General features: G+C 39.8%; 1 protein-coding gene across 3 annotated transcripts in view; it reads left to right on the top strand.

Moving 5' to 3' along the window:
• The window catches only part of EXOC4 (exocyst complex component 4), a 731,450-nt gene that overhangs the window by 349,577 nt on the left and 366,709 nt on the right, over nucleotides 1-15,164 (top strand). The window contains exon 11 of one of the 3 annotated variants that reach the window (XM_079786330.1): nucleotides 508-5,379. The exons of the other annotated variants lie outside the window; for them this stretch is intronic. Within the exon in view, the coding sequence (XP_079642456.1) occupies nucleotides 508-511 (4 nt within the window). The 3' untranslated portion in view covers nucleotides 512-5,379. Of the gene's footprint in view, nucleotides 1-507; nucleotides 5,380-15,164 lie in introns of those variants that run through there. 3 annotated transcript variants of the gene reach the window in all.

Raw genomic sequence — 15,164 nt, 5'->3', positions numbered from 1 at the left:
CCTCTCATTAGGGTCAAAGCCAAAGAAAACATCATAGCCAAGAAGATCAAACTCTGAACTGAAGCAGGAACTTTTCATTCAAACTTGAATAAATAGGTAGGGAAAGGATGATATATCTTCCAAAAAGGAAAAATAGAAAAGCTCAACACCTATAGTTTTTTTTTAGCACTACAGATTCTGTATTTGTTTTGAATTGAACATTTTTAGAAAAACATTGTTTCATTAGTCTGAAAAATGATTGCATTATCATAAGAAAAGAATTGTTGACTCTAATAGAAATAGGCTTTGGTTCACTTATAGTATGAATTAGCCTCATACTATGAAACCATAATATGAAGATACAGATTGCTTATTTATTGAAAGGATGATTTTAAACATTACTCTGAAGACTCCTGTCTGACCTAACTTATAAACTCTGAAACTATAGTAGGCAGGTACTGTCTGGTAGATTGATTTTCATTATCAGCTTAGAGCTAAATGGAAAAGCTGGTTGGTTTCCTTTTCCAGGTAATTTGGATATGATGTTGATGGTGTATAACTGCCACTCTTCCATGACACCCACAGTTAATATCCGCACTGCAGATGGAAAGCTACTGGCATAAGTACTTCCAATGTAAGGATTAATTTTTTTAAAGTTACTTTTTCATTTACCTATATTGTTGAAAGTATTACAGATATCCCTCTTTCCCCACCTCCTTTAACCCCTCATTTACCCTGCCTCCCCCCAGGCCTACCACACTATTGTCTGTGTTATGTGTATATAAGTTCTTTGGTTAATCTCTTCCCGCCCTCACCCCCCTTCCCTCTGAGATTTGTCAGTCCGTTCCATGCTCCCATGTCTCTGGATTTGTTTTTTTCTTCAGTTTATTTTGTTCATTAGATTCCACATATAAGTGAGATCATGTGATACTTGTCTTTCTCTGGCTCATTTTGCTTAGCATAATACTCTGTAGGTTCTAAGAGATCCTTCTTTTTATAGCTGCATAGTATTTCATTGTACAAATACATCTTATGAAAAATTATGAATTGTGATTACTTACATAAAACTTTAGAAGTATAGTATTTAAAAATATATTTTTTATTTTATAGAGAGAGGAAGGGAAAGGGATAGAGAGATAGAAACATCAATGATGAGAGAGAATAATCGAATGCCTGCCTCTTGCACATCCCCTACTGGGTGGGGATCGAGCCCACAACCCTAGCATGTGCCCTGACTGGAAATTGAACCTTGACCTCCTGGTTCATGGGTTGCCACTCAACCACTGAGCCACACTGGCCAGGTAAGAAGTATAGTATATTTTTTAATGAAGATAAGTCGGAGATGGTAAAGAGTTTTTTTTCTTTTGATTACCTCAAAATAACTTGAAAAATGCAGGGGTTTTTTTGCTCTTAGAGAAATATAAGCTATTTAATTTGTCTTTCACATAATATTGAGATTATAGTGCTTTAATTGCTACAAATAACAATTGTTTTTTTAAAAAACAAAACATCTATTTTATTTATGCCACTTAGCAGAGGGAAGGAATGGAGCAAATGGAAAGCAAATGAAGGAAGAAAAGAGAGGAACGTGTATCTGGAAGAAGAGAGCAGCGTTAGTAAATGAATGACATTGTGTTCTGTATGGGTCTCAAAACCTGAAGTTACGTATTAGCATCCATAGTGGAGCCCTCGTCTGGAGTATTTTCCTGTAGATTTTGATGGACTGAAGGGTGTCCTTTAATAAACCTTCAGAGAGGAAGGGCAGCATTATCAATATTAGCAATGATAATGTTTTATGTTTGTACGTAGATGTTATATTTTCAGATTCCCTGTTACACTGAATTGGTTTGGAAGCCAAAATTGTAACTCAGCTTTCAGAAGCTTTTTCCCCTAAAGGTCAAGGCAAGCCTCTGCCCTTTGCCAGGATGAAATAGTTCCCCTTGTATTTGCCCATTGCAGTTGAAAATGCCATGTACAAGGCAGGTTTTATTTGTAAAATTGTGTCGCCAAAGTAATTTTTTGGAAGGTGTACAAGACTGCCTCACTAGTTTTGCATTTGTACCCAAATATATTCACCTTTTAGAACTTTTACTTCCCTTTGGCAGGCTAACAGGGTAAATACTTCTCTAATCTTTTTCCTCTGGGTCTTCAGCTTTGCAAATAGTCATTCCTTGTAAACTCCAAAGCTCGGCAAATACGTTTCTCTTTGTAGTTGAATTTTCCTCCCTGTGTAGCTCCATTTTCCTCCCTTTGGACAGAAAAGGAAGAGGAAGCCCAACTTTAGGAATTTTTTTCTGTTCTCGCTCTCCAAACAACCTCCCCATTTCTGAACTGCACACAACGTGGAAGTGGCCAAAATGGAAATCTGTAAGAATGGTGCCTCTCTCCATGGTCATTTGTCTTTATACTCCCTGGTGTGGGAGTCAAGGCATAGAGTGCCCAGGTCAGCAGAGAAGTTGGGTAGAGGAGTTTTGGTAGGAGATGAAAAATCTCATATAATTAAGACACTTAGTCTGGAAAGATCTCGGCAGACATGGGGAGAAACCACTTTCTTCATAGACATCGTGTATGTATTTTTTCCCCTTTGAGACTCCAAAGTAAGGTTTCTAATATATGGAGTGTTTTCTTAATAAGAAATTGAGTAGTGCACTGGGTGAGCTCCTTCACTTCAGCACTGGTTCTGGGCATGCGTGAAGAAGGGTTCTGCATGAAAGAATATTCCTTAGTAGGCTTTAAAGGCATGCTTTAAATTCCTTAGGAGTCTGAGGGCTGTGAGGGAGGTGGTTTAACCCTGGAGGCAGAAATACTATTGAGGTCCAGGTTTTAGAGTCAAACCAATTACGTTGCATTCTCATTGTAGTCACCAACTTCGGTAAGTTTCAGTTTCTTTATCTGTAAAATAAGCATAATACCATTAGCTTTATGGGATTGTTAGATGAGCCCATGTACCTAACTTTGAATTGTACTTGAAACACAGTAGGGATTCCATAATGCTTTTTGTGGAGGCTGTTGTCAAAGAAACAGAAAATGGATAGTTAACGGATTACCATTTTTAGATCATCCAAGAGTCCTTAGCGTTTTAGGGCTGTTGGTTATGGATGGAGCAAACTGAAGGGTGGGTGGTGACTACCTGCCCCTTCGCTCTTTTCTCAGAACTGGGCCCAGCAAGTCCCTCTCTTTCCTGTTCCTGTTGCTCAGGGCTGGCTCACAGCAAAGGAACAGGCTATGTTGCTTCCCCACAGTATTTGTAGTGTAGAAGGACTTAGGAAGATTGCTTATGCTCAAATTATTAAGGGCTGAATTTTAAGCTTTAGTCGCAAAGATATCATTTGGGGAGCTTTCATAACACATGCATATACTACTATCTTTTCTGTTTTTGCAAAGACATTAGCATAATTGGCAATTGGAAGAAATAGAAAATGAATTTTTTTTAATCCTCACCTGAGGATATGCTTATTGATTTTTAGAGAGAGGGGGTAGGGGGAGAGAGAGAAACATCTGCCTTTCGTATGGGGATCGAACCTGTAACCTAGGCATGTGCCCTGAATGGGAATCGAACCCACAACCTTTGAGTATATGGGACAACATTCCAACCAACTAAGCCACATCAGCCAAGGCTGAATTTTATCTTGTAAAGTATCTAAAGTTTGTAATTGGAATTATTTTTTAAGTATAAAAATACTAAAAAGGTAACAGTAGCCCCCTCAAATACAGAAAAAGTTCTACTAAAATGATGAATGACCCATTAATTAAAATAATGGTATAAATGAAATGGCAGCAGATGAAAATACCCATTTAAAATCTTTTTCTATTGATTTTTTAGAAAGGAAGAGAGAGAAACATTGATTTCTTCTTCCCCTTATTTATGCATTCATTGGTTGATTCTTTTATGTGCCCTGATCTAGGATCAATACCACAACCTGGTGTATCAGGGCGATGCTCTAATCAACTGAGCTACCTGGCCAAGGCCAAAAATATCTATTTTAAAAAATTAAATTTATATTAAACAAATTATTTTCAGCATTATAGTGAACCTTACAGAATAAAAAGATAGGTGGCTACCTGTTTTAAAATATTTCCATCTTTAGCAGAAAATACTTCGAAAAATATTGCGAGTACCATTAGTAGAACTAATTTCTAGGCCTGATCCTCTCTCTGTGATGTGTCCCAATAAGTTAACAGCAGGTAGAATATCATGAGGTGATGCGGTACAGTTTTGTAGTGATTTGGGGGGAAGGTTTATATGTAGTATTTGCCTGTTTTTTAGTTTTAAAGTCTGGTTTAAGAATGAAGTCTTGGAGGCAGGGAGGAATACCTGATTTGGGGACTTGAAATACCTGATTTGGGGACTTGAAATGAGAATAATTCAGAGAGCATTTCAAATAACAAACAACACTGGGAAAGAGCCTCATTCGTCTAATCTGTGCTGTGAAGATAGGAAGACGGCCAGGCCAGGGAGGTCATCTGAGTGGCAGATATTATTTCTTCTTTTTTTTGTTGTTCTTAGTCTAGTGAGTACTTATGGAATTTCTTCTTGGAACTGAGGCATGATTTACAACATTCATGCCAAATGCATAGTGTTAGCAGCTGACCACTTCTGGATTCCTATTAACTTAATGGTAATGAATGAGGTCCAGCAAAAGAGTCACTGACATTAATTTCTTTCTGCTCATAATTAACCTTCACCCCCCAAAGAGACTGCCACTCATCACCATCAAGAAGTTCTTAGAGTTTTGTTATTGAGCATAGAAAATTTTGAATATCAAAATTTTACTTGAGAACATTTTTTCAGCACAGATCTTAAACATCATTGGAGGTTCTGTTAGTTAATTCATGCCAACCACCTTGACAGACACAACTGAATTTCAATGAAGCTCCAAATTTGAAAACATGTATTCACTAAAGAGATCATTCTACTTTTTGTATAAATTAAAGTTATAAGTAGAAATGATCTTCGTTTCCTGAGTATATGATTTTGGGAGAGTGTTTTTTTAAAAAATTTCTTCTCATCTAAGGAAAGCTGCATTATTATTTTTAAAATGTGGATTCTGCTTTGAGTTGAGTATGGAATCAGTGTTGGAAGATAATTGGTTACTGAGGCTACCGAGAAAAACATGGAACCCAGAGATGTGGGTTTTCTTTAATGGGCTGTGTTGTCTGACCTTCCAGAAGAAATCACGTGTGGACATTGCTTTATGCAAGCCAATAGGAACAAGACAGAAGTGAGTAGCATTTCATGGTGCTCACAGGCTAGTGGGGAAGAGCTGCAAAGAATGAGAGAATAGCCCAACCAGTGTGGCTCAGTGGTTGAGCATCAACCTATGAACCAGGTGATCAAGGTTCAATTCCAGGCCAGGGCACTTGCCCGGGTTTAGGGCTTGATCCCCAGTAGGAGGCATACAGGAGGCAGCCAATCAATGATTCTCTCATCATTGATGTTTCTATCTCTCTCTCCCTCTCCCTTCCTCTCTGAAATAAAAGAATGGAAGAATACAGTAGAGTAATCCAACACAGCCTTTAACCTTTTGCACTCGGATGTCGAGTGTGACTCGACACGGTTAGCATTGGTAGCAGCTCGTATGTCGAGCCACACTCGACAAGTAGTTTCACTGCGGGGGGAAGGGGGATTTTTGTCTATTTTTCCAGTATCTTTTCTTGTTTTCATTAACATGAAAGGACAAGTAAAATGTAAATGCCGACTCAACTGATGCCAAAAAAGAAAAAATGAAAAACCGGTAACGCATGTGAAATTTATTAGGAAACTAGTACATGATCTTGTTGGAAAATTCAGAGATGGTACACTAACTTCCAGGGGTAGATTATGATCCACTAACTTAGAGCAACATTTAGATGGAAAGCTCCATATAATCACACCTCACCCTAACAAAAAACACAAAGATTGTGTTGTTTGTTCTAACAGAAAAAAAAATCAAAGGAGGAAGAAGAGAGACGATTTATATTTGCGAAACATGTGAATATAAACCAGGTCTTCATGTGGGTGAATGTTTCAAAAAATATCACACCATGAAAAATTATAGAGATTAAAATTACTCTTTGAATGTATCAATAATTTGAAATATAAAAAAATCCAAATAAATAAGTTTGTATGAAAAGAAACTCCAGTTTTTTATTCTACTGCCACGCTTTGTAAAATCTGGGGTATTTAAAAAATTAAATCCCGAGTAGAATAAAGGAATCGAGAAAAAAGCAAGCGAGTGCAAAGGGTTAAAGGTCAGGGAAGTCTTCCTAAAATAAGAAACGTCCTAATTAAGACCTGGGAAATGAGTTAGTTATACTTAGTTAGTAGTGATTTGAATTATAGTAAACCCTTACAGAATAAAAAGATAAGTTGCTACTTATTTAAAAATGTTTCCATCTTTAGCAGAATATATTGTCAAAAATAATAAGAGTTACAATTATTGGAACTAATTGAGTCAGGACTGACTCTCTGCATATGATGTGTCCCTCTTTGCTTTATATAGATGGAAAAATTGCAATTTTCTTACTTAACAGCCTCCATTTACATGGATTTTCCCAGAGATAAGTAAGCTGTGACTGACTGTCTTCCTCTCTGGATAAGTCTTCTTTGCCAGCATCCATTTCTTTACAACTCAAGACGCAGAGGCTAACCCCTGTCTGCCACCAGCCTTCCGTGTAATGTAGTTAATAATGAGCTTTCCCTTTCTCCATCTTGGGTTTGTTATTGCCCTTGGGCAATATGTTCAGGACTCAGCCTGAATGTTAATAACAAGGTAAAAAGGGGCTGAAACTTCTGCATGTTTTCATTATTATTTTTTTTTTTTTGCAGCCTTGAATTGATTGCTTTCCTTTCCCCAAAGCACACCCAGTGTGACCCTGATTTAGTGTGGCTTAATCAATAGACTGCAGAATGACTAATTTGTTTCCAGTTATTTCTTTACAGAGCGTTTTCCAAGCAAAGGAGAGTCCGAGAAATCTGTCTGTGAGCTAGGGTGAAGGGATATGGCGAGGCATAGACAGACAGCTGTTGCCCTGTACTTGCTCCAGGAATTTTTAAGAAAAATAAGCGAAAGGGGAGAAAGAATGGTGGTAGAGATGCCTATCCTTCTAAGATATTGTTTCTGCCACATTATGTGAAAGGCCTCTCGATTACAGGCTTATAGCACTTTCATGCCTGTTGTTTTTGTTTTGTGTTGATCTTTATAAGCCATGGAAAAGATATATTCCCCATTGAATGGGCCTGGTGGAACTCTGCAAATTTTAAAAGCATCCACTCAGAAGAATATTAAACCTTGGAGTACAATTTAGAATGATTTAGAGTGTTCCTCGCTTTTTCTTTTCCGTTCCTCTCCTAACTAGTTTCCCTCTGAAACCCAGTGCCAGTGTTATCTGGGGGGATACATGAAAAATACCTCATTGAAGCTGAGTGCAGAATTTGATGAGGCGGGTAGACATGCCGGGAGCTGCAGCCACCTCATAAGTCCACATGGCCTAGAGGAGGGACCTGCCATTTGTTCTTTTAATTAAGGCCCTGCTGTTTACCAACTACTTTTCATGGTTTTGCTTATCTTAATTCTCGTAACAGTAATTTGCTTTTAAAAATCCAGAATCTGGCCGGCCAGTGTGGCTCAGTGTTTGAGTGTTGACCTATGAACGAGGAGGTCAGGATTTGATTCCCAATCAGGGTATATGCCCAGGTTGTGGACTCAATCCCCAATAGAGGGTGCGCAGGAGGCAGCGATCAGTGATTTTCTCTCTCATGACATTCTCTCTCTCTCTCTCTCTCTCTCTCTCTTTCTCTCTCTTTCCTTTTCCTCCCTCTCTCTCTAAAAATCAATGAACATGTGCGCGCGCGCGCGCACACACACACACACACACACACACACACACAATCCTCACCCGAAGATGTTTTTTTTCCATTGACTTCTAGAGAGTGTGGAAGGGAGGGAGGAGAGAGAGAGAGAAACATCAATGTGAGAGAGACACATTGATTGGTTGCCTCCTGCAAGAGCCCCTACCGGGGCTGGGCAATGTGCAACCAAGGTACATGCCCTTGACCAGAAATCGAACCCACGACCTTATGGTCCACAGGTCAATGTTCTAACCACTGAGAAACCAGCCAGGGCAATTAAAACATATTTTAAACAACAAATAAGAGCAGTGAGCACAATTTGGGTGTGACAACATGCTCTAGTGCTCTTATAGGTGAGAATGGGACAGGTGTGGGTACAAAATGTTCTTTGTTAAGATGACCTCCAAAAAATTCTTAGAATAGCAGGATAAAGTATTCAAAATGGGCATGATTTGCTACTTAAATGATATTGGTAATAAAAGTTTTTAAAGAGGATAATTCCTTAGAAACATAGGGTTCTGATGCTCCAGATGACATTTTTTAGACCAGTGATTCTTGGCTAAGGTGGGGATGATTGATGAAATAAGTGTACTGTCTTATTAATAAAAGCTAGAATTCAGCTCGACCAGAAATAGGCCGGTGAGGCAAAGAGATGGAGTCAGATAGCATTGTGGCGGCACGCGCTGCAGAGTGCGGGACACCGCCTAGGCAGTCTTGCCATTTCAAGTTAGGTTTCCATTCCTGAAAAGCCATTCCATTCATCACTCTTTTAGGCTGACATTTATTGAATAATTTGCTGTAATTGACTTACTCATGATATAACAATAGATCTTTAGTTTATGATATCCCTAAATATTTTGTCTTTGGTTCACAAAGAGTTTGCGGGAATCCAGTGACTAATTCCAGTAGGCAGTAGAAATTAAATTTGAAATAATGAGAGGCTGGAGGTAGGACTTTATGTTTGGGAGTCACAATAATAGCCAACATTTTTTGCATATTTAATATGTGCCAATCTCGATGAGAGTCTTACATGCTAATTTAACCTTAAATAAACCTGTGCAGCAGGTAACATTAATATCCACATTTTACAGACAAGGAAATCAGCATAGAAAAGATTTTTGTAATTTTAAATCCAAACTCTCCGTTTCTTCATAAATATTCTTTTTAATTTTTTAAAATTTTTCTGGCTGAAAGTTTTATGTATGTCCCGTTTTTCCCCCATTGACCCCTTCTAGCCCAACCCCAACCCTGACCCCGACCCCTACCCCTCACCCCAGACCTTCATCACACTATTGTCTGTATCCATGGGTTATGCATATATGCATATAAGTTCTTTGGCTGATCTCTTCCCACCCACTCCTGCCTTCCATCTGAGATTAGACATTCTGTTTCATGCTTTGATGTCTCTGGATCTGTTTTGTTCATCAGTTTATTTATTTATGTTTAAGCCTTGAATATAGTTGAGAGCTGGGGTCTACTTAATCTGAGAACATGCCATATTAAGAGGATGAGTGAAGTGATGAGACAGCTAGGACATATAAAGAGAGCCAGTCACAGAAACCATGCAGGAGTTCTTAGGGGACAAGAGAGTTACTTTTAAAAGCTGCAGAGAAATCAAGAAGAGAAATAAATTATTAACTATAGAGATTATGTGTCTATGGGAACTTTGACTATTAGCAGTGGTCCGAGAGGTCCGGAAGGTTGGCGACCGCTGGACTAGAGAAATTTGGGGTAGGACATTTAATCAGATCTCAATATGCCATTCATTTTGAAGTTTTGGATTAGTTTATTCAGTGCTTATCCAGGCATTTACTTAAGGTGATTTCAAGACCATCATTTAGTCTAGTTCTGAACATTTTTAGCAAATGAGAGCCTACGTGATACTCCCTTCATTGTCCTGTTCCTTCTCGCATCCAAAATAAATAAATAAGTACCTGTATAGAAGTAAGGAGAAATGGTGATATGTCTTCCTTACTCAGAACACTAGAATCATACAAGAACCTTTCCTTGGTCTTGTCTAGGAAAAGACTTGCTAAGAAGGAGTAATACAAGACGGTGACAGGTGATGTGCTAAATGTATTAGTGGACTCTTGAGAGTCACACTTTCTATGCTTTTTCCTAAGTCCTCAAAACATGTCATAGTCTTGCTCAGTTTTTAAAAATAAAGCATGCATAAGGGATTAGGCTAATCTCTCTCTTTTATTCTCTCTCTCTCTCTCTCTCTCTCTCTCTCTCTCTCTCTCTCTCTCGTGTGTGTGTGTGTGTGTGTGTATGTGTGTGCATGTGATGAGATTGAAACAGAAATGAATGACATGGAACAAATGTAACCCCAAGTTTTCCTTTTCTTGGTGCATTCTCTCCTGATCTACACTTTCTGCTGGTCAGGACAAAGTGCCATCACTATTGTGACCAGCTGCTTTGACATGTTACTAAACCTATTTGTGGTTTTCGATGCAACTTATCAGTACCTCCGCCTCCACAGACTTTCTCCTCCTGGTTCCCAGGGCAACACACTCTTCCGCTTTTCTCCCACCTCATTGTCTCCTAATGAGGTTGCCTCTCACCTGTCTGATCTCTTAGCCCATGGTGCCCAAGGTTTAGTTCTTGGCCACTTCTCTTTTTAAACCTACACTCATTTCCCTGGTGATCTCACCCGGCTTAGGTCTTTAAATAGCATCTCAGCTTGATGACTCCCAAACTTGTATCTCCAGCCTGGACTGCTCCAGTGAACTCCAGCCTTATATGTCTTTCCACTTACTTGGCATTTCTGCTTCTTTGTCATGTGGAAGCTCTCATTTAAAATGTCCAAAACTGCACTATCTGTTCACCCCATGTTATCCCTTAGTCTCCCCCATTTCAGTAAATAGCAGTCCCATTCTTCCAATCACCCAGACCAGAAATCTAAGAGTCATCCCTTTTCCTCACACCCCAGAAGCAATCCATTAGCATGTCCTTTGGCTTCAAAATAAAAAAATAAACAGAATCTTTGCTTACCACCTTTATAATTACTATCCTGGTCTAGACACCATTATCTCTTACCTGGATTATGGAATCAGGCTCCCAATTGGTCTCATGTTTGAGCTCTTGTTCTCCTCCCTTTTAGCCACAGCAATCCTATTTAAATGTAAGTCACATCAGATAAAACTTTTGGCTAAAAATTTTCCAATAGAAAGTCATGCAGAGTAAAAATTAGAATTATTTTTTTTTAACCCTCACCCAAGGATATTTTTCCATTGATTTTTAGAGAGAATGGAAGAGAGAGGGAAAGACAGAAAGAAATATCTATGTAAGAGAAACACATTGATTGGCTGCCCCCTGCATGCACCCTGACCAGGGCCCAGACTGGGGAGGAGCCTGCAACCGAGGTACATGACCTTGACTGGAATGGAAACCGGGACCCTTCAGTCCACAGGCCAACGCTCTATCCATTGAGCCAAATTGGCTAGGGCAAAACTACAATCCTATCTAATAAAAGAGCAATATGCAAATTGACCATACCTCCGCTACACCCACAAGCCACGCCCACCCTCAGGAGCAAGTATGCAAATTAAACCAACCAAGATGGCTGCAGCCATGGAGAGAGCAGGAAGCTTGGGTTTCCCCTGGCAATTGAGGAAGCCAAGCTTTCCACCTGCCCTGGCGGGTCCAGGCCTCCGCTCAAGGCTACAAAGTTTCAATTATAGAAGATTAACAAATCCCAGATACCAGGGCCTCCGCTTGCATCATCGGGGGGCGTGGCCGGCCTGCAAACCACAACAGGCCCCTTGCCCAGGCCACCCTGCGCCCCAAGGGAACCCCCACCCTGATCTGGGACACCCTTCAGGGCAAACCAGCTGGCCCCCACCCATGCACCAGGCCTCTATCCTATCTAATAAAAGAATAATATGCAAATTGACAATCACTCCAACATACAAGATGACTGCCCCCATGTGGACACAAGATGGTCAGCAGGGGTGGGCAGTTGGGAGGGACCAGGTCTGCAAGGGAGGGCAGTTGTGGGCGATCAGGCCAGCAGGGGAGGGCAGTTGGGAGGGACCAGGCCTGCAAGGGAGGGCAGTTGGGGATGATCAAGCCTGCAGGGGAGGGCAGTTAGGGGCAACAGGCTGGCAGGGGAGCAGTTAGGCATCAATCAGGCTGGCAGCGGAGTGGTTAGGGGATGATCAGGCTGGCAGGTAGAAGTGGTTAGGGGCAATCAGGAAGGCAGGCAGGTGAGCAATTGGGAGCCAGCAGTCCTGGATTGTGAGAGGGATGTCTGACTACCCGTTTAGGCCCAATCCTACTTGGATAGGGCCTAAACGGGCAGTCGGACATCACTCGAGGGGTCCCAGATTGGAGAAGGTGCAGGCTGGGCTGAGAGACACACCCTCTGTGTACAAATTTCATGCACCAGGCCTCCAGTTCTTTATAATTGTTTAGAAGGCCCTACATGATCTGCTCCTTCCAGTTGACACCAAGCACATTTTCTACAGCCCTCCCCTCGAGCCAGACAGGTCTCCTTGAACCTTTACACAGGAATGCTCTTCTAGTTAAAATTGTAACATTCCCTGCTTTGTTCCCACTGCCCTTATCACCTCCTGCATTATCTATAATCTGGCTTCTTTGCCTATCTGCTCCCACTAAGAATAGAAATTGCATAAGATTAGGATTTTTGTCCGTTTTGTTCACTGGTTTTTGCCCTATCACTTAGAATGGTGCCTGGCAATAGGCCCTCAATTACTGTTTGTTGAACAAATGAAGTTTCAGAGCCTAAAAATAGAATTGTGGAGTCAAGGTATGCAGTTCTATATGTCTGTGAATAAAATTTTCTTCAGATTTCTGAGTTACAGTCTCAAGATAACAATTTTTCACCTCTGAACACAGGTGCCTCTGAGTACCCAGATCTTTATCCCTGCGAAGAGGTGTTACCTATTAGTGACAGGAGAAGCACATGTTACCATCAAGTCCCTTTGGCCTTGAATGATTTCAAAATGCTCTCCCATAAAGGCAAACAAATCAGAGACCTTTGTAGCTTCCCTTCGCCTCGGCTGCATTAGCTGAAGATAAATCTGTGCGGGGTTCACTAGAGGGAACAGGCGACTGCATTAAGCTGTGTAATGATGAACACTAATGACCTGTGACAGAATGGGTCTCTGTAGGCTCAGCGGCCATGCAGAGCGGGAATTTTTTCTTCTTTTTGATAATGGTAATGAAAAACAACACACAAAAACCCAAACAAAATAAAACCACATTCAAAGATGCAGGGAAACAACTTGCAGTCCAAATTCAAGGTGATTTTCATGATGTCTCTTTCTTTTTGGAAAGCACATGCATCTTGACTGCAAAAGGCCGCTATGCCATTCACTGTAGAGCGATGGAGACTCTCGGCTGTTTCCAGGAAATGGAAACAGTGCCCTTTAGTCGCACTAGCAATCCAGTGTAAATCTTGTTTCCGTTTCTGTGGCATTGGCATGTAAATGGGTGAGGTTTTGAGTTCCTTGTTAGTTTTACTTATAGACACACCTTTATCACAATGATCTGTACTGATTGATTTCATTTTCTGTTCTTTTCTTTCCCACTCTTAAATTAAGTGAGGAGCTTGTTGATTTTCACATGGTGAATTGAGTGGTCTTTATTAATCAATTAGCTTTTCTGTTGCACATGATTCTTATGAGAATCAAATATGTATATATATGTATATGTATATGTGTTTGTATGTGTAAATACACTTTATAAACTACCACAAACACTTAAGCTGATGCCAGTGTAGATATTAGACCAGTTGATTTTTAAGACTCCTTTCAGTTGTAGAACTAAATTATCCTAAGACTTCCAACCAAAAGCAGTCTTTCCAGTCTATTTTATAAATTTAGGTAGTTGGGAAATATAAATATGAATACTTTATGGTCAAGTAATAGAAACCACAGGCTAGATAGATAGATAGATAGATAGATGAATATAGCTCTGAGTAATTTGGCCTAGGTCTTTGTAAAAATCTATTCAGATGTCAGTATGACCTACACATGCTGTATTTTCAGTGTTTGCTTCTCAGATATTCAGAACACACTTTACTCCACAGCAGAATTCCTTGACAACACATTTTCTCCCTGCTCTCTGAGTCTCCATGGATGATCTACAAAAAGATAGCATTTTCATTTGCTACTAAATAGAACCCTGGTTTCCTATAAATCCAGTTTTATTACCTCTTTCTAAAGTAATTTCTGATAATCCAGCCAGAACGCTTTTATTTGTCATTTTCAAGCTAGATTGTTGAGTAAGAGGGCTGTCTCGATAATTTTAGCCTAAGAAGAAAGGATTACAAGGCAAATTTCAAGACCCTGGTGTTGCTTCCTGATCCACGAAATTTTAAATTCTAGGAATCCATTTACTTTTAAGAAACATTTTTGTTCTTGTTTTAGTGTCAATTTGTTTCAGCTTTCCCACATGTGTGACTTTTATAGCCCCATATAAAGTGGAGTGCTCTGCCATATTGATTTAATGGTATGTTTCAATAAATTCCCCCTGTTACAGCGCTTGCTCCATGCCAGGCAGCCAAGAGGGAAACAGACAGATGTGCTGGTTACCTAATTTTAAAAGAGAAAAAATTCCATTTTCACCATTCTTTAATGTCATAGCTGTCCTGCCGGTGACCCAATACTGAGATATATTAGGTTCCCCCTGATGAATGTTATAGGAAGGAGTGACCTGACCTTTTAAAAATTTTATTAACATTTATAAATTTGTTTTAGTGTATCATGTTGGAAACACTGATTTTTCTCCAGAATGGATTGGGGTGACTGGTGTACAGATTGATAGCCATGTCGTATATTAAGCTGGTGGACATTTTATAGAGTATACAGATGCTGACACCCCCACAACCTCGCCCCCTTCTTCTACCTTAAGGCTTATGCTAATGGGGATAGAGACATTTTCACTTTTCCTTTAAAGCATTTTACAAACAACTAAGTCATTACCGGCAGCCTTTAAATAGCCAGTTAGGTTTTGATTATTGCTTGGTCAAAACACTGAGGCGTGGGTATTCATCCATTCGTTCGTTCAACCTTTCCTCGGTGCCTAATGTATTCCAGACTCTGCCAGTCATGAGGGATGTAAGAGTGATTGCCACCATCCCTATTCTGAAGTAACTTACAAAGTGACGGATTAGGACCGTGCTATGCAGTCAAAATCCTAATCAAAGATTTTTTTCCTTAACTCTGTGTGCAAAGCCCAACTTGAACCTTTAAAATATATATATATCAGATCTTCCTAGGAAGTATTTTAATTTGTATATCTCTATTGTCAAAAATATTTGCCATAGATTATTAATAAAGGAACTTTTATTAATGCAAATCTTTGGAACTTAGCTCTGTCCAGTTTT

The sequence above is a fragment of the Cnephaeus nilssonii genome (genome assembly GCF_951640355.1).
Source record: "Cnephaeus nilssonii genome assembly, chromosome: 12".
Lineage (NCBI taxonomy): Eukaryota > Metazoa > Chordata > Mammalia > Chiroptera > Vespertilionidae > Cnephaeus > Cnephaeus nilssonii.
The sequence above is the reverse complement of the archived record's forward strand: the minus strand, read 5'-3'. Positions and strand labels throughout refer to the sequence as shown.